Raw genomic sequence first — 21,988 nt, 5'->3', positions numbered from 1 at the left:
ACATAATTCAATAAGCAACCTAACATTTAACAAGATATAAGCCACTGTAATTGCTCATATGTTTTGTGCAAAGTGGGAGCTGGTGCCATATTTTAACAACAAAATAATCTGTGACCTTGTGGAGGAGAAATTTAGAGGAATCATCTCGTTGTTGGTAGGTATTTAAATATGTTATGGTCATTTATAAATTAACTTATAAACTTTTGACTAAACAAAATACATACGTCTCTTGACAATTGATTTTTATCCCAATAGGATGAGGAATGTTTGCGTCCCGGGGACGCCACCGACCTCACCTTTCTGGAGAAGATGGAGGAAAAGATTGGTGGTCATCCTCATTTTGTCACGTGAGATTTTAGCAAGTCAATTTTGTAAAATTCACATTTTAACAATCACCTGATAATTCTAACTAATAATAATAACCAGCTCATCCTCACACAGACACAAACTTGCAGATAAAAACACAAGAAAAACACTGGAAAGAGGAGACTTCCGCCTCCTACACTATGCTGGGCAGGTTACATATTGTGTTGTTGGTAAGTAATAAAATAATAGTTTAATTTACTTTAAATTATTTTATGTATGTAGGCTATGTAATGAATGTTAACATCTAGAGAATTGAAATACTTTCGCATACCACAATTTTCTTTAATTTAGTTGCAGTTTTAAGGGCTTTAGCTTAGCATGTTGATTTATTTTTTTGCTTTTATAAAGGTATTTTCAGTGAGATAACGAATAGGGTCATTATGAAAAATATGTAAGTTAAATATTTTTCCTCATTTTGTAAAATTTCAGGATTCTTGGACAAAAACAATGATCTGTTGTACCGAAGTGGAAAAGAGGTGATTTTTATTCTGGATCTCAATGTGTTGATTCTGTGGACAGAAATAGGTTTTATTTAAAAACTAAACAGTGCCTAACAATAATACCCTCCATGCCATTTAATGCATCAAAATGTAATTTAAATTGAGGTTTTGTATAAATATACTTGAATGTACTTTATATTCAATCATAAAGAATTTGAACAATACCACAGGGATGCAAATGGCTATTTTCTTTTTTATATTCAAGCACCAGCAGGTCCAATCAATTGGTCGCTGGATATTTCTGGGGGTTTAGTTATTTAGTTGGATATTCCTCCAACCCTGGCAAAGTCATCAAACCTCCTATTTCCTACTGTGTTTTTATTAAAATTTGTTTGAATTGCCAATCTTAAATGTTTAGTTAATAAGTTTTCCAAAATAAAGACCCCCTTGACTTTTTAGATTCATTGATTAATTTCTTTTTCGCATCTTGCAGCGAGCCCTTAGATATTTCTTTTGTGCTTTTTGTCGGTTAGCCCAAGTACTACCAAACCCTTATATAGTTTGATGAATACATCAATCATATTGACAAACAGAAATTTACGTCACCAGCTACTTTAGTACCTATTGCACAGAATAAAAAAAGCTGTGGGATATTATTTTATTTGCTCTAATGTATTTAGTCTTTTTTAGCATCTCTACTGCATTTTAACCAAGACTGATCCACTCACATTTCTTCTGTTCTCCATAAGGTCATGCAGCACTCCAAAAACGCCATAATCAAACACTGCTTTCCCTCCTCTGAACCCGACAGCAAAAAGAGACCTGAAACTGTGAGAAGATACTCAGATGTTGCTGAATGTTCCTCTGATTTTAATCTGGCAGTGGTTCAAACAGTTTACTTTGTTTATTCTTCAGGTGGTGACCCAGTTTAAAAGCAGCCTGGTGGGTCTGACTGAAATCCTAATGTCCAAAGAACCTTGGTATGTGCGCTGCATCAAACCCAATGAAGCCAAGCAACCAGGTGAGAGCTTGTGTCTATAAAACTGCCTGATCTGAAAGAGCTGGTGATGCTCAGAAAGTGCATTCAGATAACTGAGCTGAAATCATAGTTTTCTGCTATGTTTTGCAGCAAAATTTGATGATGTGCTGGTGAGACATCAGATTAAATACCTGGGGCTCATGGAGCACCTGAGGGTCAGGCGGGCTGGCTTTGCGTACCGACGCAGATATGAGATATTTCTCCAGAGGTAAGAGAACATCTTCATCCTCATTCAATTTTGTAAAGTTGGCTCTTCTCATTGCCACACCTACTACTTCAAATGCTCCTCTTCTTCTCAGGTATAAAGCTCTGTGTCCAGACACCTGGCCCAACTGGAAAGGTACTCCAGAAGAAGGTGTTCGGTGCCTTATTAAACACCTGGGCTACAAAACTGATGAGTATAAGTTTGGCAGGTTGGTCGATGTTCAGCATGGGATGGCAAGATCAACCCATAATTCCTGGAAAGAAACACAGGATATATTAATGCTTTCCCAAAATATTTGTTGTCCACATGAAGGACCAAGATTTTCATTCGCCATCCCAGGACTCTGTTTGCAACAGAGGATGCCTTTCAGGTCTGCAAGCATCAGCTAGGTGAGAAACAGTTTAGTTTCAGCAGCTTCCACAGTCAAATAAATAAATAAATAAATTCTGAAATAAAATACAATAAATTCATCTTTAATAGTACAATGCTTTAGTATGAGTACATTTAATTCAATGAGGAGGCGGGGGGGTAATTGTTACACATTTTTATCAGGGGTGCTAAATAGTGTCAAAGTGATAAAATTGTCTATCACTATAGCAACCAGGATTCAAGCCAAATATAAGGGCTGGAGAGTGAAAGAAGACTACCTGAGACAGAAAGAAGCTGGTGAGTGGCTGAAGAGATTCTGAGTGAGTGAGACAAGGTGTTGTTTTCAAAGCCAGAGATAAAAGGATGGCAATCAAGACCACAATGTCCTTTTTAGGTGTTAATTTTGAAGCAATTCATGCTATATTGACTTGTCCAAACAGCAACTAAAATTGAGAACTGCTGGAGAGGTTTGATGGCAAGGAAAGAACGTGAGCGGAGAGCCTGGGCCGTCAAGGTCATCAAGAAGTACGTCACAATTATTATAAGATCCACACGATGTCTGTGAGAGAGTGATAAAGCAGTTTAATAAGATACTGTCTTGTTAGCTGACCTGTTCTTTGATTTCTGATAGATTCATTAAAGGTTTCATGACAAGAAATCAACCAGCCTGCATTGACAACAGTGAGTACCTTGCCTATGTGAGGCAGAACTACCTCATCCGCCTGAAGGAAAACCTTCCCAAAACAGTCCTTGAGAAGGGCTCTTGGCTCACCCCACCACCCATATTAAAGGAGGTGAGTGATTACTATATTTCACAAGCTACTGTAGTTTCTAAAAACAATATTTTGGCAATGATTATATGTTTTTAAGGTGCTAAAAATGACAGTATGTTTCTATTTTGTAGGTCTCAGAGCTCTTGCAGAACATCTACATTCGCTATTTGGTGAGACAGTTTGTCCGAGAAATCACCCCACAAAGGAAAGCGCAGGTAGGATCCACTCTCTTCAAGCCAAAACAAGATGGAAAGGTCACTAAGAAAAAAAGAAAATGCTTTCTGTGATACACTACAGAGGAAACTAGTTAACTTGCATTGAAACGTTTTGGATAATTTAGGGAAAATGAAAAACTTCAAGTGTCATCCACAGTCAGTCTTCAGCATTTGTAGAGCTGTGATACACAAAAACTGTATATTGGACATAAAAACATTTATAGCATCTTCATTAGCTTCAATATTGTTTTACAGAACCTTTTTCTGTATCTCAAGACTCAATTTAAAGAATAAAAGTCATGATGTGACATTGTGTGTGCATTTCTCCTTCTCTAGCTGCTCTTGAAAGCCCAAACAAGCTCCATGTTCAAAGGAAAAAAAGAAAGCTACCCATTCAGTGTATGCAGATCGTTTGTGGACACCAGGATTGGTAGGATTGTTTTTATAGCTGTTTTTTTTTCAAGCATTTGACGGATAAAATTACATACTGACTTGCAAAAATATTTATACATCTCGATCTTTTTGACATTTAAATTACAGGCAAAATAAACTAACACTGTTCACCGCCCTAAGCACAGTGATACCACATCCTTAGAGTGAAACATGGTGGTGGTGTCATCATGCTGTGGGGATGATTTTCTTGTTCTGGTTCCTTGCATTTTACATATGCACTGCTTAATAAAATACATGGAAGTTTGTGATTATGACCTGAACAATTGTGAAAATGCTCATGGGGAATAAATATTTTTGCAAATCTGGGGCTATATGTTAAATTTGTTGATTGGATACTCTCTTTTTAAATCTTTTATCAAGCTCTGGAAGACATAAACCTGAAGGTTCGTCAGACCATTCAGCAAGAGCACATCAAGGTAAATAAAAGCCAGAGTTTGCACTGACTCTTTCATCTTAACTGATATTTTCTGAAGAGTTTGTGCTTCACCCACAGTACAGTGTGCCAGTGGTGAAGTACGACAGGAATGGGTTCAGGCCTCGTCTCCGGCAGCTCATCTTCACCCAGGAAGCCGCCTACCTTGTTGAGGAGACAAAGATCAAGCAGCGGATTGATTACAGCTGTCTGAAAGGTACCAAGTGATGCAGCTGAATAAAATTAGTCTCATCCCTCACAGAGAGGGCTATATAATACTTGATATTGAATAGATTGTGTAGCTACAAATTAATGTCCTACTATCATCTTTATAATAGTAGACCCTCCACAATTATTAGCACCCCCTGCTAAAGATATATTAGTACAAAAAAGCTTCCATTTTAGTACCTTTATTCTGCTTGGGAAAGAAATCCCACTTTAAGAATTAATTAATACTTTTTTCTTTTTACAAAAACACTTATTGGCACCTCTGCGGCAGCTACTTTATACAACCCTATTTGGCCAATAAGACAGTACTTTCATTCAACATTTTACAAGGTTTGAACAATAAGTGTAAAATATCATCTAGATCTAGTCCTTCCTTATAAACTCTTCTCTTCAGCTAACCCCACAGTGTTTATAGGGTTTAAGAGGGTTTGTTGCTAAAAACGCTTGATCTTAGTCTCATTTGACTAAAGCTAGGACCAAAGCACACAGTTCCAGTTAAAGTCCCAGCAGTGTTTGGCACATTTCAAAGTCTGTTTATGATTGCACAAGAGAAAAGGCCTTTTCCCCATATATCTCCCAAACAACTATCTAGCAAATGCAGAGATATTTAATTAATTACATTAATTACATACTTGTCATTAAGCCCACATTTCTCTATTGAAATGTTTTTTCATTGGTCTGATGTAAGTTTCTAATCCTATATGTCATGTTTTTATTAGATGTAAGTGGAAAATCATCATAATTAACAGAAATAAAGACTTGAAAACATCAGTCAGTAGGTAATTAATGTATATAATGTGATTCATTTAATGACTTGAGTTACTGAAATAAATAAAGTTTTCAGTAATATTCTAATTTCTTAAATATAACTAGATATAGATAGCCTTTACTGGTTGTCGTTTAGACTTGGTGACCCAAAGATGCCACTCTTATACTGTAGCAGTTGTACTACACTAAGTTTTGGTGATTTGTTTTACCTTACTGCACCTTCCTCACTGTGCACAGTGGAAAAATAATTGTACAGTTTGGCCACTGACTAAGAGAAAAGGACCCTGACTTTTTTCTACCACAGAGAAAATAAGTGGTTAAAACCAATTAAAAGCTCCTATGAAATTTGAATCGCCTAAAATATGTAACGTTGAAATTAAGAAAATGCTCTCATTACATTTATTTTCTTTGGAATTTTTAGGGGAGTAATTAGATTGTTGTAATTATCTTTAGAAAATTATTATTTCCTAAGTGTGGACAATGAATAAATGAACCCAAATTAAAGGATGGATTTTTGTTAATTTAATTCTATGAGTTTATGCAAGTAAAATAAAAGATGGATTTAATTGAGGGATTTTTACAAATCGTTGTAGATGTCTGAATAAGAGCACAAGATGCTGTACCTACCTGCTTTCTGAAGATAACCTCTTTTCTAGGTGTGTCTGTGAGCAACCTGAGTGACAACTTCTTCATCCTCCATGTTACATGTGATGATATTAAACAAAAGGTAGATCTGTCTCTGTGTTTTTCGTGCTATTAAAGATGATTATAAGACAGTCATTAGGTACTTGCTGTAATATAATAGGAGGCCCAATAATATTTGTTGTTTCAGGGAGATCTGGTTCTGCAGTGCGACTACCTCTATGAGGCGCTGACTAAGCTAAGCATTGTTGGAGACAAGCACAGCTGTGTCAAAGTGGTCCAGGGGAGGTAGAGAATCTGAAATCATATGCAGCATTATTTTAATAGTTCTTGTAAAGAATCCAAATTGAGTGTGGACACATTTCCCTTTGTGTTCAGTGTGAGATTTGACATTCAGCCTGGCAGAGAGGGGTTTGTCGAGTTCAAAAGTGGTCAGGAGTCCATGGTCTACAGAGCAAAGAATGGCCATCTGATGGTGGTGAGTGTGGAGTTCATCTAACAATGCTTTTTAATCAAACACACAAGCAACTCATGCAGATCTTTTTTTTTTCAGGAATCAACAAGAACTAAATCCAGATGAAGATGAAGCTTAACAGGATGATGGTGCTCCTAGACACCTCAGAGATGCAACTCTTGAATAAACAGCCATGTTTGCTCTGTAATAACAGCTTTTCCCACAACAACATGATCTTTATAAGCAATTGTTTTATGTTTTGCATCTTTATGACATTTTACAGTAATCTGATGTTGTTCATCATCAAATAACGCCAATATCTTCACGGTAGAAAGATCAACTTATAGATGAGCCCGATTAGAAAACATATTTAGACAAAACAAACTATATGAGCTACTTAAAGCCTGTTTTGTATTTGATTTTTGTTGATATGGCAATTAAAGACATGCATGTGTAAAACCATAAAGAGTTTGACCACACCATGTAAGAACATGCTGACCAATATGTCATTTTGGAATAATGACCTTTGCAAAACTATGTCAGTGCAAATACTGTACAATACAATAAATAGTTGTCAGTCTATTTACATCTTGTGTTTACTGTGATGGTTCCCCATGTAGCAGCTCCCCCTGCTGAGCATTCGCTGACCATGCATAAGGTTGTGCTGAAAAAAACAAATCTTGAAGTGGTTAGCTCAGTCTGTTTAATGCTGAAACAATAAAGATGTTGTCTAATGCTAAATCCTGATGTTATCTGTCCCACTGGTCCCCCTCTAACCCCTTCCCTTTGCAGCCAAATTAGATTGTGGTTAAACTATTCCACTCAGAAAAATAACAATCCTTCAAGAAGCTGATACATTATCAGTTCTTGCTGTTTCCCACTTAATAACACCCACTGTTTACATGTGTCATGCAAACAGTCATCAATCCTACAACAGATGACAGCATACATTCATTTTCCTCATGTTAAAGAAGAGCAATAATATCCACTATATTGCCAAAAGTATTCACTCTGATTTCGCACACTCGAGGGACATTCCATTCTTAATCCATAGTGTTGAATATAACACTATGCAGTTATAATAGCCTCAACTCTTGTTGGAAGGCATTCAATGAGGTTTAGGAATGTGTTTATGGGAATTTTTGACCTGTCTTCCAGAAGTGCATTTGCGAGATCAGACACCGATGTTGGACAAGAGGGCTTGACCTGTAGTCTCCGCTCTTAGTAATCTCGAAGAAGGTCAGAAATCTAGGCTTGCCTTTCAAGTTTTTCCACACCAAACCTGGTCATCCATGTTCATTTGAACCTTGATTGTGCACTACAGTCATGTTGAAACAAGAAGAGGTTGTCCTCAAACTGTTCAGACAAAGATGGGAACATAAAATTGTCCAAACAACGTATTTTGTTATGCTGAAGCTTTAAGAGCTTTAAGAGGCCAAACCCAACTACTTAAAAACAGCCCCAAATTATAATCATCCCCTGTACCAAACGTTACTGTTGGCACAGTGCAGTCAGACAAGTACCACTTGACAACTGACCCAGACTTGTCCAGTGGATTTCTAGACTGCCCTACAGAGAACATGGCTCCACTGCTCAAGTTCCAGCAGTGCCTTGGCCGGCGCTTTCATTGCACTTGGTGATGTAAGGCTGGGATGCAGCATTTGTAGAGATTCATGGAGATCCATTCCATAAACAAGAACACACTTTTATTGAGCTAATCTGAAGACCACATGAAGCTTGGGGGTCTGTAGCAATTAACTTTTCAGATGCTGAGTTAGCAACCTCTGCACCTCGGCATCTGCTGATCCTGTTGTGTGATCATACGTGGTCTACCATTTTGTGGCTAAATAGCTGTAATTCCAAATTGCTCCCCTTTGTTATCATGCCTCTTACAGGCGGTCAAGTTTGGAATATTTGAATGAAGAAAATTCACAGCTGGACGTATTCCACAGGCATATCCTATCACGGTTCCATACTGGGATTCACTGGGTTTTGGAAAGCGACCCACACTTTCACAAATGTTCCTAGAAGTAGTCAATATGCTAATATTTTGAGAAGGACCTGTATTTTTATAGTCTGAGTCTGCTTTAAACTTCTCCACAACTTTATCCCTGACCTGTCTGGTGTGTTCCTTGGACTTCATGATGCTGTTTGCTCCTCAGTATTCTTTTAACCAAGCTCTGCAGCCATCACAGAGCAGCTGTATTTGTACTGAGATTAGATTAAACACTGGTGGACTCTATTTAGTCATTAGCAATCATCAGGCAACTTCTGAAGGCAATTGGCTGCACTCAAAGTAAAGGGGGCTGAACACTTTTGCTTACCACACTTTTCAGTTTTTTTTGTAAAAAAAAAAAAAAAGAAGAAGTCTTGTATAATTTTCTTTTCACTTTACAGTTGTATATGAATACTTTTACAAGCTGCTGTAAATATAGCCTGGTGAAAAATAAATGTTTACATCTTTAAAAATGCATCGAGATATTTAAAACTGTGTTGCCATCTTATTAATATAAACTACATTATATTGCAAATAGTTGTTTTAATAGTTGTTAACAGTGCTTGACATTAACACCCGCCAACCCGCCAAATGCGGGTGAATTTTAGCAGTGGCGGGTAACACAGCAACTCCGACTAGCCACTTTGGCGGGGTGAATTATATATATTTTTTTAATTGTAGTTTTGTCAAATAGGATCTGAAATAACAAGCAAGTTGAAATGCGACACTACGACACTACAACTCCCATGAGCCCCGCCTGCGTACGGCGTTCGCTCTTTGGTTCGTTCATGACCGACGTCGCTTTAGACAGGCGGTCCCTGTGGAGAACACAGCTTGTCGCGGTGGGGGCGGTAATGTGGCCCGCAGTAGTACAAAGTAGAAATGTTTCTACTTTGTACTACTGTACATTTTCATATAAAGGGAGCTTTACACAGAACCAGGCGCGTCGTTAGACCCGGAGGTTTTCTGAATAGCCCAGGACTTCTTGATAGAAGAAATTTAGAAGTATTAAAAAGATACATCCACAAAATGGTATTGGACTTCACATTTTTATGTAAAAACAATCAGTTTTTTTTTTCAATTGTGTTTCACATAGTCACCTCCCACTCCACCTAAGCTGACGATGAGCTAAAAGGAGAAACAAAAAAAAAATACCTATTTGCGCACTCCCGGCACCGCGACTGCGCAATACGTGCACAGGTAGAGACGGACTCCATTCTGGAGAAGTCCAGAACAGCAGTTCACTCCATATGCCTCGTTCATTACCAGAAGAGTTACACAGAGCGCTTCAAACAGGGATCATTTCAGAGCAACCGCGGAGCCAACCAGAGAGTGGGAGGCTGCTGCGTGTGTGTTCAGGAACAGGTGGAAGCAGAGCTGTATAACCCAGGCTGAAGATAGCGGTAAATCTACACATCCTGGATTTGCGTCATGATGTGAAAATATCTGGTCCTTTACTTCAGTCAAAATAAAAGCATTTCATCCTAACGTAGCTAAACACAATAAAAGTCCTTCAGATCAACACATTGCATCTCATTGCTGCATCCACTTTGATGAGAATGTAATGTTTAAAAAGGTAATTTATGTAGATGACAAAAGAAGCACATTTATCTGGCCCAAGGTAAACATCTCTGAGTTTAAGAAAAAGTTTTGTCATCAAAAATTCAGATCTAAATATCTCAAAATGTGTCATTATTTGCTTCAGCAAAATGGTTTTTCATAAATCCTAAATTCTGTTTCTTCTTATCCTTCATTCAGCTTCTAACAAAAATAAAAAACAAGTAAAATTATTGTAAACCTTTTTTGTTTGATTCACAATAACTTACATTCAGTCTAAACCCAGCCGAGACAGAGAACTGGTACAATATGTCCTATGTTATTTTCACTTTAAATTACTTATAAAATGTCTTATGGAAATATAAATATTTTGTCTTTGGGCTAAAGCCACCAATGTTTTTAGACCCTAAAAACGCCCCTGCACAGAACCTTATCAGAGCTGAATGCTTGATAATGACTTGAAGTGGTAAATATTTTATGTACTCTTGAGATGATTGTGTAAAAGGGTCATTTACATTTAAAAATGTAAAAAAGTAAACTTTAGCACGCTATAGTCAGCTTTAATCATATTAATCATAAATTCTCAACAACAACATTGTGGCTGGTGAAAATGCTGAGTGGCTAGTAACGTTGGAAAACCACTAGCCACAGTGGCCGGTGAGCAAAAAAGTTAATTTCAAGCCCTGGTTGTTAATAATTATTAGACATTGAAGATCAGCTTGGCTACTGGTATACCCTTTTTTTCTGCTAACGCATAAGACTACATCACAATATTACAGTATTTTTTATGTATTTGTTATTATGGTCATATAAGGACACTATTTGTCCCTTTTGTTGCTTGTTAAAAAGAGCTGAAATTAAAATCAAATTAACATAGTTAAAAAACATTTTAGATTTTTTTCTACACAGGTTAATAATTTGCAGTGATGCAAAAATGCAATTTTTATACTAGGCTGTGAATCAGCTTATAATAATACTGGACTTTGGTCACATTTTACCCTGCTGTAATGCCGATGCCATATATTTATGTTTAAAGTAGATTGTTTTTAAGTTTATTATTAGCGTCTGTGATAATGACTTTAATGTATTCCTCTCTACATGATAAAATGTGAAATATTGAATCACTCACACAAGCTGACTTGTTTAAGGCCATCAGGTTTACTCTATGCTGAAACTACTACTCTGATAGTAAATATTAATCCTGTAACAATCAAACACATGTTTATTACGGTTTTTAGTCTTATTACAGTCTCTTTTTTACATACAACGCCTCTGAATGTGTCAGCATATTTCATTCATCATATCTAATGCAATGTGCCTATCTACTGTTTTTAATCAGGTTTAGCATTTTTCAAAGCGAGAGAAGGTCAAAGTTAAACACGTGAGCATACAGCTGAAAATGCTGCCTTAATGATTCCTAGTCAGTGATTAACAGGAGTGAATATAAATACAGATCAACAAAGGTCCAAGGTTTAGAAAAATGCTGAGTAGGTCAGCGTGGTAAAAATACTGAAACAGAGTGGAGCTAAAAGTCTGACTCTGCAAGGATGAGAAGATCAACAGCAGTGATTTTTACCCTTTTGGTTTCATTTATCTGCAGAACATTAGGCAAGTATCTCCTAGATTACTCAAAGATCACATTCTCAATTTAATTCTCTTTATTTTTGAGATGCAGTGTTTCTCTACTGTATTTTTAACTCAGGATATCACTCGATAAAAGCTGTAAATCAAAAGTATAAAATGCATTTAAGTTGTTTCCTGAATTTATTTAGAAATCGATTTTGTGAATAAGAAAATCAAATGAACTCTATATTAAAACTTTAACATTTTTAGCTCTTTTGAAATGAACTTTTTTAATTCAATCATATCAACTGATCCAATAAATCTGAATATAGAGTGCAACAGTAAGGATTTATTAAACATGTTGTTTAGAAAATCAGCTCAGAATATTCCATTTAGATCAATAAGAAATTTTAGCTATGTTTAGTCTGACTCCTAAAATAAATATATTTTTAGAGTTCTGGGCTCAGTTAGAAGTTTTGTTTAAACCTTCTCTCAATTTTGTGTAGTTTAAAAACGATAAAGCATGTAGAACCGCATTATTGTAGCCTTGTAGCATAAGGGACACCTGTGACTGGAGAATCCATCTCAACAACTCCAAAATGAAAAATGATTTAAAATGCTTTTATTGTGCATTGTAATTCTAGTAAAAACAATATTTTGATGAATGTGTTGCAACCCAGCTTGGTCTTAATCAGGGTCAGTTATGATAACTACTCCTGTTCTGTGTTACCTGTACAAGCTAATTGAACAAACTACTCTCCACCAATCTGCAAATGTTACTGATCCAAAATGACATCACAAACTAAAGACTTAAAAAGAAAGAAAATAATGACAAGAAAAAGTTTTTTAAATACACTAATTTAAAGAAATAAAAAAAGAAAAATTCAACTAGCTTTTGTCAGCTCCACTTTTATGGATTTGATTTCTTTCGGTCTAAAAAGAAAGCATTAAATCCAATGCTATGAGGCAGTACGTTAAGTTCCACTTTAAAAATAACTTAAAATCCAACATGGTTAATTAACAATAACATGATAAACAATAAAATTAATCTACAGGAACTTCTTTACTGAATCCAGTAGCAAGAGCAATTTTGTCCTATATATTTCTATGAGAGTAAATTTGGAGCAACTTGCTATAAACGTAGGAGTTATAAAATGTTTTACATTGCACACCTAAAAAATCAACAGTTATATTTTGAATTACACATCATAACACTCTGAGATTCACATTTTTGCTTATATTAATGGGAAACAAAAGGTGCACAAGACATCCACATAACTGTATACGAAAGAATAACGTGTATAAATACTTTTACAACATTTCAATTTCGCTTCTTCAAATTCATTATAGCAAATGTGGGAATACATATGCTACAAATCTATCCTTAATAGATTCCTTTTTAGAAAACCAAGCATTCAAACTTTAATACAACAGGAAACAAATAAACAAAGACCATTCATGTCATCATAACAGGAGCTAGTAAAGACATTTAAGGCAAACCTCTGACTGTGTTAATGCAAACCACTTTGGAGCTTAAGTTTAAAAATGTAAAATAAAAATCATTCTTTTTTTGACATGCAGCACCCTGCAAGGCCAGTTAGACTGGATAAAGGTGTAACACTATGCATTTAATTTGTATCTCTGCTTTTGGATTTTTGGACAGGAGAGACATGTGCAGAAAATTGTGGGAAAAAATTGAACTCTTGCTCCTGCCACCCAACTTGTGGGTCTCTTGGGTCCTGCTGCTCTGACTACAAAGAGTCCTGTGTAAATACCTCTCCGTACTCCGGGTCCATACTGGGTGGAACAGACTTTGTTGTCCTTGATGCGTATTTCAACAAGAGCTCTGACATTGTTTGTAGGTAGGAACATTTTCTATCCCTAAATGATCAGTTTTGATTCTTTTTCTTGCTGAGCATGAGTAAAATGAGTTAGAAAGCAACTGATCATTCTTTTTCAACTTGCAGATTTCATAATAAAACTAACACTGTAGGGTACGTGGATGAAGAAGGTAGAGGCCATTGTATTTCCCCACTGTTATACGAAACCGGCTGGATTTCTTTGCATATCTCCTCAGATAACGGCACTAGATTCAACAGAGCTGGATCCTGGCTTTCAGGTGATGCAACTGAATGCATATTATTTCTAAAAATATTTAAATAAAAACTTTTCATCTAACATTGAGTTTTGATTCAGTTACTGGAGTTGAAATGTTATTTTACATTGTATTTTTTACTGATCTACCTGTGCTCCTGCAGTTCACACGGGCAAGTTAGATTCTCGATTCAAAGCTATTTTGGTGAACTCAACAAAGTGGCAGTACTATGGAACCCCTAACGTTGGAGGCAATCTTCAGATGACGTGGAATACCACTTTAGTCAATGCAGAAAAGGTCAACATAGAGCTCTGGGGATACAGAGAGACAGGTAGGAAAAATGGATATCCACTTCAAGGATGATAGAGTCTTGAATATATTCATTTCCTGTGGTATTTCTTTTATATTTTCGTCACGGTACAACCACAAACTTCCAGAACTTTATTCTATTGTGATCTCATGTTATACCATGACAACGTTTTGGTATTCATTGTCATGAAGAAGAAGGGAAATGATACATGGTTTTCAACAATTTGTGTGTTGAGACAATAGCTTTTACAATCACCACAGCTGCTTTGGGGAATGTCTTCCAACTTTGCAGAGCTCAGTTAGATTGGAGCATCTGTATCAGATCTGTACCAGATTCCTCATCCTCACAGCATGATGCTGCCACCACCTTGTTTCACTATGGGGATGGTGTTTTAGGGTGATGTACTGTGCTATTTTCTGATTATGCATTGTGTTTTGCATTTAAGCCAGAAATGTAAACAATTTAAACATGAACAAATATTGCTTTCTTTCAACAACACCTTTCTTGTTACCACTCTTCCATAAAGGCCAAATGTGTGAAGTGCATGACTCAAAGTTGCCCTGTCAACAGATTCTCTCACCTGAGCTTTGGATGTCTGCAGCTCATCCAGAGTTACCATGGGCCTCTTGGCTACTTCTCTTATTAAAACTCGACTTGCCTAGCCTCTCAATTTAGGTGCGCTTACAGATGTGCCATATGTTTTCCATTTTTGAATGTTGGGTGGAATAGTACTTTGTGAGACGTTCAAAGCTTAGGATAGAGTTTTCTAACCAAGCCCTAATACGAGCTACTCCATAACTTTCTCCCTGTCCTGTCTTGTGTGTTCCTTAGTGTTCATGATGCTGCCTATTACTAATGTAACTTTCATTGAGAGTTGATTGTAGTGAATTTTATTTATCAGAGGAAAGGGGGGTGAAGACAAGCAAACCAAACTTTTCAGATCATTATTTGCAAAAAAGATACAAACATTGTCTCATTTTTCTTTAGTTCACAGTTATGCAATGCTTCATATTGGTTAATCTCATAAAATACCAATTTAATACATTAATGTTTGTGGTTGTAAGGTGAAAAAACAAGGAAAACGTTAGCGGTTGTGAATACTTTTTAAAGGTACTGTATATGACCATTGTAATTTAGGAAAAGAATAAACTGTTTCTCTACAGGAGAGCCCTACTCAGAGTACTGGCAGGGTGAATGGCTTTATCTGTATTCCCTTGCCAAGGATCACCTCAACAACGGCTCCTTTAGCTTTTTTCCCAAAATAGCGGAGGATGGCTTTTCAAGTTGGGAGCTTGGTGCCCTTCGTGTCAGCTCAAGCAGCTACCCGAATGGCATGTGGTATGGTCCAATACTCCCAGAAAACTCCAACATTGATTCAGTTTTAAATTTCTCATGCAGCGATAATCAAAAGACCTTAAAGACTATTATCCGTCACTTCCAGTGTAACAGCTATACTGTCCATGTTTTTTATTTAGGAATGTGCAAGCTGCATGGAGTGAGGATCATGCTCTGGCCTGGCATCTAGAGGAAAGCTTCAGGCAGAACTCAACAGGATGGGCTCTGGATAAGTGTTTAGACTGGGATCAGCTGGAAAATGAGCTACCTGACTTCCTCGCTGAGATCATTGACTGCCCATGCACTCTGGCTCAAGCAAGAGCAGACACAGGGAGGTTTCATGTAGGTGGAGATAAAATGTTAAGATTAGACTACACATTAAATATTTATTGCTTGAAACAAGGGTTCAACAGGAGAAGACTGTGAGAACTTTCAACTTGCTGCAATGCAAACAGAAACAAACACTGTCAGAGAATTTTACAAAATAAGTGCAGCAAATGAGCCATTGCATAAATTCAATCTGACCTATCAGAAACCAAAATTAAGAACAGATGCACCGGGTTTTAAAAAATGTTGTAGTATAATAAAAGCAACTTGAAGAACATAAGAATAAAAACATATTTTTCTTACATTAACATCAAAGTGAAGTCATCTAAGTGCTGGAATCGGAATTTGTGCTCAAGATTAATGTGTAATTAGTTGATCTGTTAATGATAGCATAATCCTCATCAGTTCAAAGTCAAGAAGAAGCACTCCTCTAATTATAGCATTTATGTGAACATTATCTACAAGCAACAAACTGCAGGAGCGAACATGTTTACTCCACAAACATGCTACTGGGTTCAAGACCATACAATTATTTCTGTTGTAAGGTCACTGCCGTGGATCATTAAACCACAGAATTCAACGATTTCTGAGTTATGGTGGAGTAATGTAGTTTACCAAGCAGTTATGAGCTGGTACAAGTGGTTATTGAAGAGTATAATAAACAAAGTGAAATGCACTTCCTGGTCTCAAACTCTGGATCTCATCTTTGTTCCTCAGACTGATTATGGCTGTGATATAGAGAAAGGGAGTGTGTGCACATACCACCCAGGGAGTGTTCACTGTGTGAGGGCAATACAAGCCAGGTGAGTCCCTGTCAAATCATTGTTCCTTCTCTATGTATATATATATATATATATATATATAATAAAAACTTTTTTAGTACAGAAATGTGGGCTTAATGAAAAGTATGTTTAGTATTGGCTTACAGGTTGAATCGACAAACAAGCCTCACTGGAATGTATATTCCAATGTATTGACTATAACTGTATATGGTTCAAGGCTGTAGACCATTGCACTAAAATTGGACCTCAGTAGGTGCGTGCCTTTCTTATACGTCACAGACGAGGCACTGCCCTGTAACACCTGAGTGCAATGTACGCTTAAACGTACTACACTGTTCCAGTGTTGGCCAATTTAGCTTAAAATGCTTTTGTGGTGATTTTTAATCCAGGGTGTCAGCAAGTATGGAGAAGTTCCTGTGGGTAAAACGCAGCTACTGAATTAGGTGTTATTTCTTTTCTCTAGTCCTAGATATGCAGCTGGACAGCAGTGTTGCTATGATAGCACTGGCGCTCAGATCCTGACAGCAGACTCGATTGGAGGTAGTACTCCAGACCGGGCTCATGACTGGGGGTCACCTCCTTTTAAGAAACCCCCTCGGATCCCTGGACTGTCCCACTGGATTTATGATGTTCTCAGCTTCTACTACTGTTGCCTCTGGTCTGACAATTGCCACTACTACTTCAAACGCCGGCCCTCCAGTGACTGCAGACGCTACCAGTCTCCCAGCTCAGGTGCCGTTTGTTGTTAAGGCACTTTTAATGGGATGATTATTTTGTCTTAATGCTTACATTTTGATTTAATATCAGCTGTGGTGTTCGGAGATCCACACTTTATTACATTTGATGGTGTCAGCTACTCGTTCAATGGCAAAGGGGAATATACTCTGGTCATATCAGAGGAGAAACAGCTGATAGTTCAAGGCAGAACAGAGCCTGTGAAGGGTGAGTTACTGAGCTTCCCCCAACAATAATGAATAAATCCAATCATAAATGAAGGAAAATAGACAGCACACAAACGATTTATTTCCCCCGATGTGATCTTAACAGATTCAGGAACAACAATAAAGGCAACAAAGTTGACGGCTGTAGCCATGAGAGAAGGGTTGTCCGACATTATAGAGGTGCGGCTTGATGGCAGAAATGATGGCCTTGAAGTATTGCGTAATCAGCAAACCATGTCCTTTGCAGAGCAGACCTGGATGGATTTACAGGGTGAGATTCCTCTCATGTCTTCTGATAATATCATAGATTCTATTACTTGTGACAAAGAAAGAGAAATATATTTTCTTTTTTGTTTTATTCAACATAGAGCTCATATTTGAGCACTTGCATTCGTAATACCCTGCTATTCTCTTCCAAATGATCTTCATTGACAGTCTGTATTTTTTTTAACTATGTCACTTTGATCTTATATTTGCAACTGAGCGTACTGACAATTGTGAAAACACTAAAACCATAAATGCTTTCAGCGTATGTAGATTTCTTTTTCCTCTTACCAAATATTTTGCAGGCGTGTTTGTGTTTTCTCCCACCTCTACAAATGTGACCATAATGTTTCCGTCTGGAGCCGGGGTGGAGGTGCGGCGTAGAGGGGAAACTATGACCACCACTGTCCTCCTGCCAGAGGAATTTAAAGACTCCACTCTTGGACTGTTGGGAAAGATGAACGGTGACGCCAAAGACGACCTAGCCCTCACCAATGGGCAGCTAGTTCAGAACCACAGCAACCCAGAGGAGCTGTTCAACTTTGGGGCTAGCTGTAAGAAATCACCAAAGATAATGTGTTTTTTTTTTTTTTTTTATCCAATCCGTGAAATAATTAAAATGAAACAATTAGAACTTAAACACCATGAAAAATGATTTGTAGATAGAATGCTAATTAAAAGATTGTCTGCGCAGTTTCTTTTAGAAATCCTGCTATATTGTGTAAATGTCTCTGATTTTAAACCCCCCTAATAACTGCATGTTTATTGCATTTAGGTTCTGATGAGGTATTTATTTTTATCTTACAGGGGCGGTACAGAACACCTCTGCTTTGTTTACATATGATTCAGAATATCTTCTGAGCACATATTATTTTGTACCAAGACATGATACGAGTTTTATTCCAGTATTTTCTGTCCCTGAGAATCCGGATGATCCACTGAACAATCAGGCAGCTGATATATGCATTGGAGAGGGATCTCAGTTCTGTAGGTAAGATGAAGAAACAACCAACACAGCAGCAGTGCCCACACAAGGCTTAGACAAAAACTGTATAAATTGCTCATCTTTTAACACAACTACCAAACTCCGAAATACTAAACATTTCTGTATGAAGTCAGTGCCGTTAATTGGTTGTATTTTCAGGTTTCGCTTCATTAATGTCTTATTTTTTACCACAGATACGACATTCTCGTTGGCCGTAGCCCGTTGATGGGAAATGCTACCAGAGTTTCTTTCCAGAGTCACGTTTCTCTGGTGGATGATCTAAAGCCTGGTACAATGTTTTGAAGAACTTCTGAGTTTTTACATGACTATGTACACCTTGGCTGTTGGCTAATTTGGGTATTGTTTTGTGCAGTGATATCCTGTGGATGGCTCCCACCACCTACTAGTGGGAAAAAGCAGGGTACCACCTACTTACAGGGAGCTAAGGTGCAATTTTCTTGTGATGAGGGCTATACGCTTAGTGGATCAGCAGAGCGCACATGCCAGAGCAACGGCAAATGGTCTGGAGAAGATACGAGCTGCCTGATTTCCAGTATGAAAAGCACATAAAAATAAAAATCAATAAACTTAGAAACTTTGATTTTCACAAATCAACAAATTATTGTCTGCCAATGTGTCTGTTTGATTTTTGTCTCAGTTTATACTCTTCCAATCAATATATATGATTTATTTAGACAGGTTGCACATTCTCCATGCTTGATTTCTTTGAATCAGAAAACTGATTAAAGAAAATGTTGTAAAGAATCATGACTGTGATGATATTGGCCACTTCTGAACTACTGTAATGTATTCACATTTTCGATCTTTAAAATAAGCCTCGTTCTATTTCATCCTATTCACTTTATATTCCCCAGCACTCATCAGAAAAGATTCATACTAGTTTATAGTTCAGTAAGGGAACCCCCTTCCCTCCCCAAAAACAAGAAACCAATAAACATATCATCCGATAAACTTGTGGAAAGATAAAGGTTATGAAAAGGATTTTTTGTTATTTTATATTTAGTAAAAGCTAAATGTCACATGGTTTAACAGAACACAATGTTGCTTATAACATTAAGGATGAAAAAAATGACATTCTTTTTTTTGTATTTGGTTCATAATTAGGGTTTAGGGTATATTTTACTTCAGTTTTTTTATTTAACTTTAGAACTTGGTAAAGTTGAGATCATTCCTGGAACCCCATAGGGTGTGCTTTCTTTCTATCTTAAATGTTTCAACTTGTGCAATGTTTTTATTACCAAAAACATTGCACAAGTTGGTATAAAGTGCCTTCAATGCACATCTGACACATTGGGTTATGCACTTCTGTGGGGGTCATGGAGTACCCAGATATTAACAGTAGGCAAGATAAGCCCTGTGGATTGTTAAAGGGTCTTTTTACTTGCTTCCCACTGATCCCATCAGATCTCGTCAGAATGGGCCGGGAAATGGCATAGAGGTAAAGTGGGTGCACAGAGGCTACTAATCGTCTGGGGTTTGACTCCCAACCTTGAAACCCTTGCTGTATGCCTCTCTCCCTTCTCTCTTAAGTAATTCCTTGTCTGATTACTTAGAACAATGGGACCTACTGCAACAAAATCTTTAAAAAAAGATCTCATCAGAATAACACCTGGGACTGGCCACAGAGCCCCTGGCTATGGCAATTTGAAAATATTCAGTCCTCCCAAACATGCAACTGGAAAATCTTGGAACACAGGTTATTTCTTTATGCCGATGATGTGATCCACTGTTTAACAAACCTTTCTTGAAGTCTTCCCTACTAATATATGAGATTAAAGCATTTGGACAGTTTTCAGGACCCCCACATTAACAGTTCAAACTATGGTTCTGTATTGATTAGTGCAAGTGGTGTAAAGTTTAGCCAGTGTAAAACTTTAGCCAGTATAGTTCTTAAACAACAAATTTGTTTCTTTTGAAGGGATGTGTATATAAATTGGCAATTTATGACATAACATGACCATCCCACATATTGGGTCCCATATTGATTTTCCTCAGGCTTGATAGACACTAAGTGGGAAGGCGTTCACAATGGGCTTCTTCTATGGGAACCACTTAGTTTGACTAAATACAACAAATATAGACCAATCCAGTGGAACCTTATGTGCATATTAGCGGCATCTCAAATGGGTGTTAAAAAATTTGTTCAAATTTTGTAACTCACAAATTTTTATTCATAGTTGTCCTGCATCAAACCTGTAGAGGCAGTTAATGTGCGGCCATTAGTTAACCTGGGGACAATTAGATTATATATTAAAAGTGTTTAGAAACAGGGTATGGAGGATTGTTTCCTCACAGTATTTATTGAAAACAAATGACAGGTTTAATGATTGACAGCTGTTAAAGGACAAAGTTTGTCTTGTTTAATATTAGTGCAATAAAAATGTATAACTGAGGTATAAAAAAATCTAAATCACAACTATCTATCTAAATCCTGGCTCTCGTATTATAAGGAGTCACCCATTGAAATAATGTAAATCCTTGTTTTATTTCAGATAACATTGCTGGAATAGTGGCCGGTTCAGTCATTGGAACCCTGACACTGATTGTAATTATAACAACTATTTTTCTCCACTCCAGAAAACAGAAAAGGTAAATGATTGAACTTTCTCTTGTGAAAAACACCAATGCATCACCACAATGGGAATTAAAATCCTACTTAGAATCTTTAGCAATTTCTGCTCTGGTTTCATAGATTCTTAATTTTTATTTTGTTTCACTTTCTGTTTTAGGAAAACTACAGATTCAGAAGAAGATGGAAGAAGTAACAAATCCTAATTTCAGTCCTGGATGCAATATTTTATCTGCGCTGACAAAATGTGCTGGTCTTAAAGATAAATACATGCACACACATATAAAAACAATGATAATTCTCAGAAGGTACAAACAAAAGTTCTGTATTGATATTATTCTTGTGAGCAGACCAATACAAACAACGTACGCTTTGACTGTAGGCATGTATGTTTTTCTGAAATGTACAAATAAACACCAGAAGTTTTAAAGAATGACCACAAATAAAGGTGTTTTTTTTTTGTACTAATGTCTGTATTTTATATATCCTATATATTTAGCTTAAAATACATTTAGTTCATGTTAAAAAAAGAAATTAAATGTATTGATCAGTAAAGCTACTGCATACTTGAGTTTGTTTTTCATTATTAGTTCATTCTTCTCACTGTGCAGTGCTACATGCTCACATGGAATTTTATTAGAAGCTCAGAGCTAGTAAATTTTGTCTGGCAGCTGATAACTGAACATAACTTATGGACTGACCAGAGGTGTTGTTATTTTTTTTTCTTGCACTAGTATGAGATCCAGCAAAGCATTGAGGCACCATAAGCATTCAATAAGGGTTCATTTTTAACTCTGGATTTTGTGTAGGCTCGTAATACTGGTGTATATATACATAATCTATGCACATTGTCAGTAAATCTGCCTCTATATACGTTTG

At 36.9% G+C, this 21,988-nt stretch overlaps 2 protein-coding genes across 2 annotated transcripts in view; both read left to right on the top strand.

Annotated features, from left to right (window-relative positions):
* Positions 1-6,997, top strand: part of myo1hb (myosin IHb) — a 30,438-nt gene extending 23,441 nt beyond the window's left edge. The window contains exons 14-33 of the mRNA XM_047371676.1: positions 74-154; positions 256-347; positions 442-536; positions 796-842; positions 1,556-1,636; positions 1,722-1,827; positions 1,936-2,053; positions 2,145-2,258; positions 2,363-2,439; positions 2,648-2,716; positions 2,860-2,944; positions 3,051-3,213; positions 3,324-3,407; positions 3,744-3,837; positions 4,221-4,276; positions 4,354-4,489; positions 5,925-5,995; positions 6,101-6,198; positions 6,289-6,388; positions 6,464-6,997. Coding sequence (XP_047227632.1) covers positions 74-154; positions 256-347; positions 442-536; positions 796-842; positions 1,556-1,636; positions 1,722-1,827; positions 1,936-2,053; positions 2,145-2,258; positions 2,363-2,439; positions 2,648-2,716; positions 2,860-2,944; positions 3,051-3,213; positions 3,324-3,407; positions 3,744-3,837; positions 4,221-4,276; positions 4,354-4,489; positions 5,925-5,995; positions 6,101-6,198; positions 6,289-6,388; positions 6,464-6,490 — 1,794 coding nt within the window. The 3' untranslated portion in view covers positions 6,491-6,997. The remainder of the gene's footprint in view (positions 1-73; positions 155-255; positions 348-441; positions 537-795; positions 843-1,555; positions 1,637-1,721; positions 1,828-1,935; positions 2,054-2,144; positions 2,259-2,362; positions 2,440-2,647; positions 2,717-2,859; positions 2,945-3,050; positions 3,214-3,323; positions 3,408-3,743; positions 3,838-4,220; positions 4,277-4,353; positions 4,490-5,924; positions 5,996-6,100; positions 6,199-6,288; positions 6,389-6,463) is intronic.
* Positions 6,998-11,393: 4,396 nt separating this feature from the next.
* On the top strand, positions 11,394-21,545 carry LOC124872198 (sushi domain-containing protein 2-like). Its single transcript, XM_047371949.1, has 16 exons — positions 11,394-11,525; positions 13,144-13,342; positions 13,448-13,599; positions 13,739-13,906; positions 15,049-15,223; positions 15,361-15,562; positions 16,265-16,350; positions 16,793-17,061; positions 17,137-17,271; positions 17,377-17,541; positions 17,840-18,088; positions 18,342-18,525; positions 18,714-18,808; positions 18,893-19,072; positions 21,033-21,129; positions 21,270-21,545. Exons 1-16 carry the CDS (start codon positions 11,465-11,467, stop codon positions 21,313-21,315), a joined length of 2,463 nt encoding a protein of 820 aa, XP_047227905.1. The 5' UTR covers positions 11,394-11,464; the 3' UTR covers positions 21,316-21,545.
* Positions 21,546-21,988: the final 443 nt, after the last annotated feature.

The sequence above is a fragment of the Girardinichthys multiradiatus genome, chromosome 8 (assembly GCF_021462225.1).
Source record: "Girardinichthys multiradiatus isolate DD_20200921_A chromosome 8, DD_fGirMul_XY1, whole genome shotgun sequence".
In the NCBI taxonomy this organism is placed as follows: Eukaryota; Metazoa; Chordata; class Actinopteri; order Cyprinodontiformes; family Goodeidae; genus Girardinichthys; species Girardinichthys multiradiatus.
Note: the sequence above shows the minus strand (reverse complement) of the source record. Positions and strands in the feature narration are given on the sequence as shown.

Excerpts from the sequence above, each read along its gene's own strand:
- LOC124872198 (XM_047371949.1), top strand. The coding sequence starts at position 11,465 with ATGAGAAGATCAACAGCAGTGATTTTTACCCTTTTGGTTTCATTTATC. Across the intron at positions 13,343-13,447 it reads AGCTCTGACATTGTTTGTAG|ATTTCATAATAAAACTAACA; the intron begins GTAGGAACATTT and ends TTCAACTTGCAG. Across the intron at positions 21,130-21,269 it reads CACTCCAGAAAACAGAAAAG|GAAAACTACAGATTCAGAAG; the intron begins GTAAATGATTGA and ends TTTCTGTTTTAG.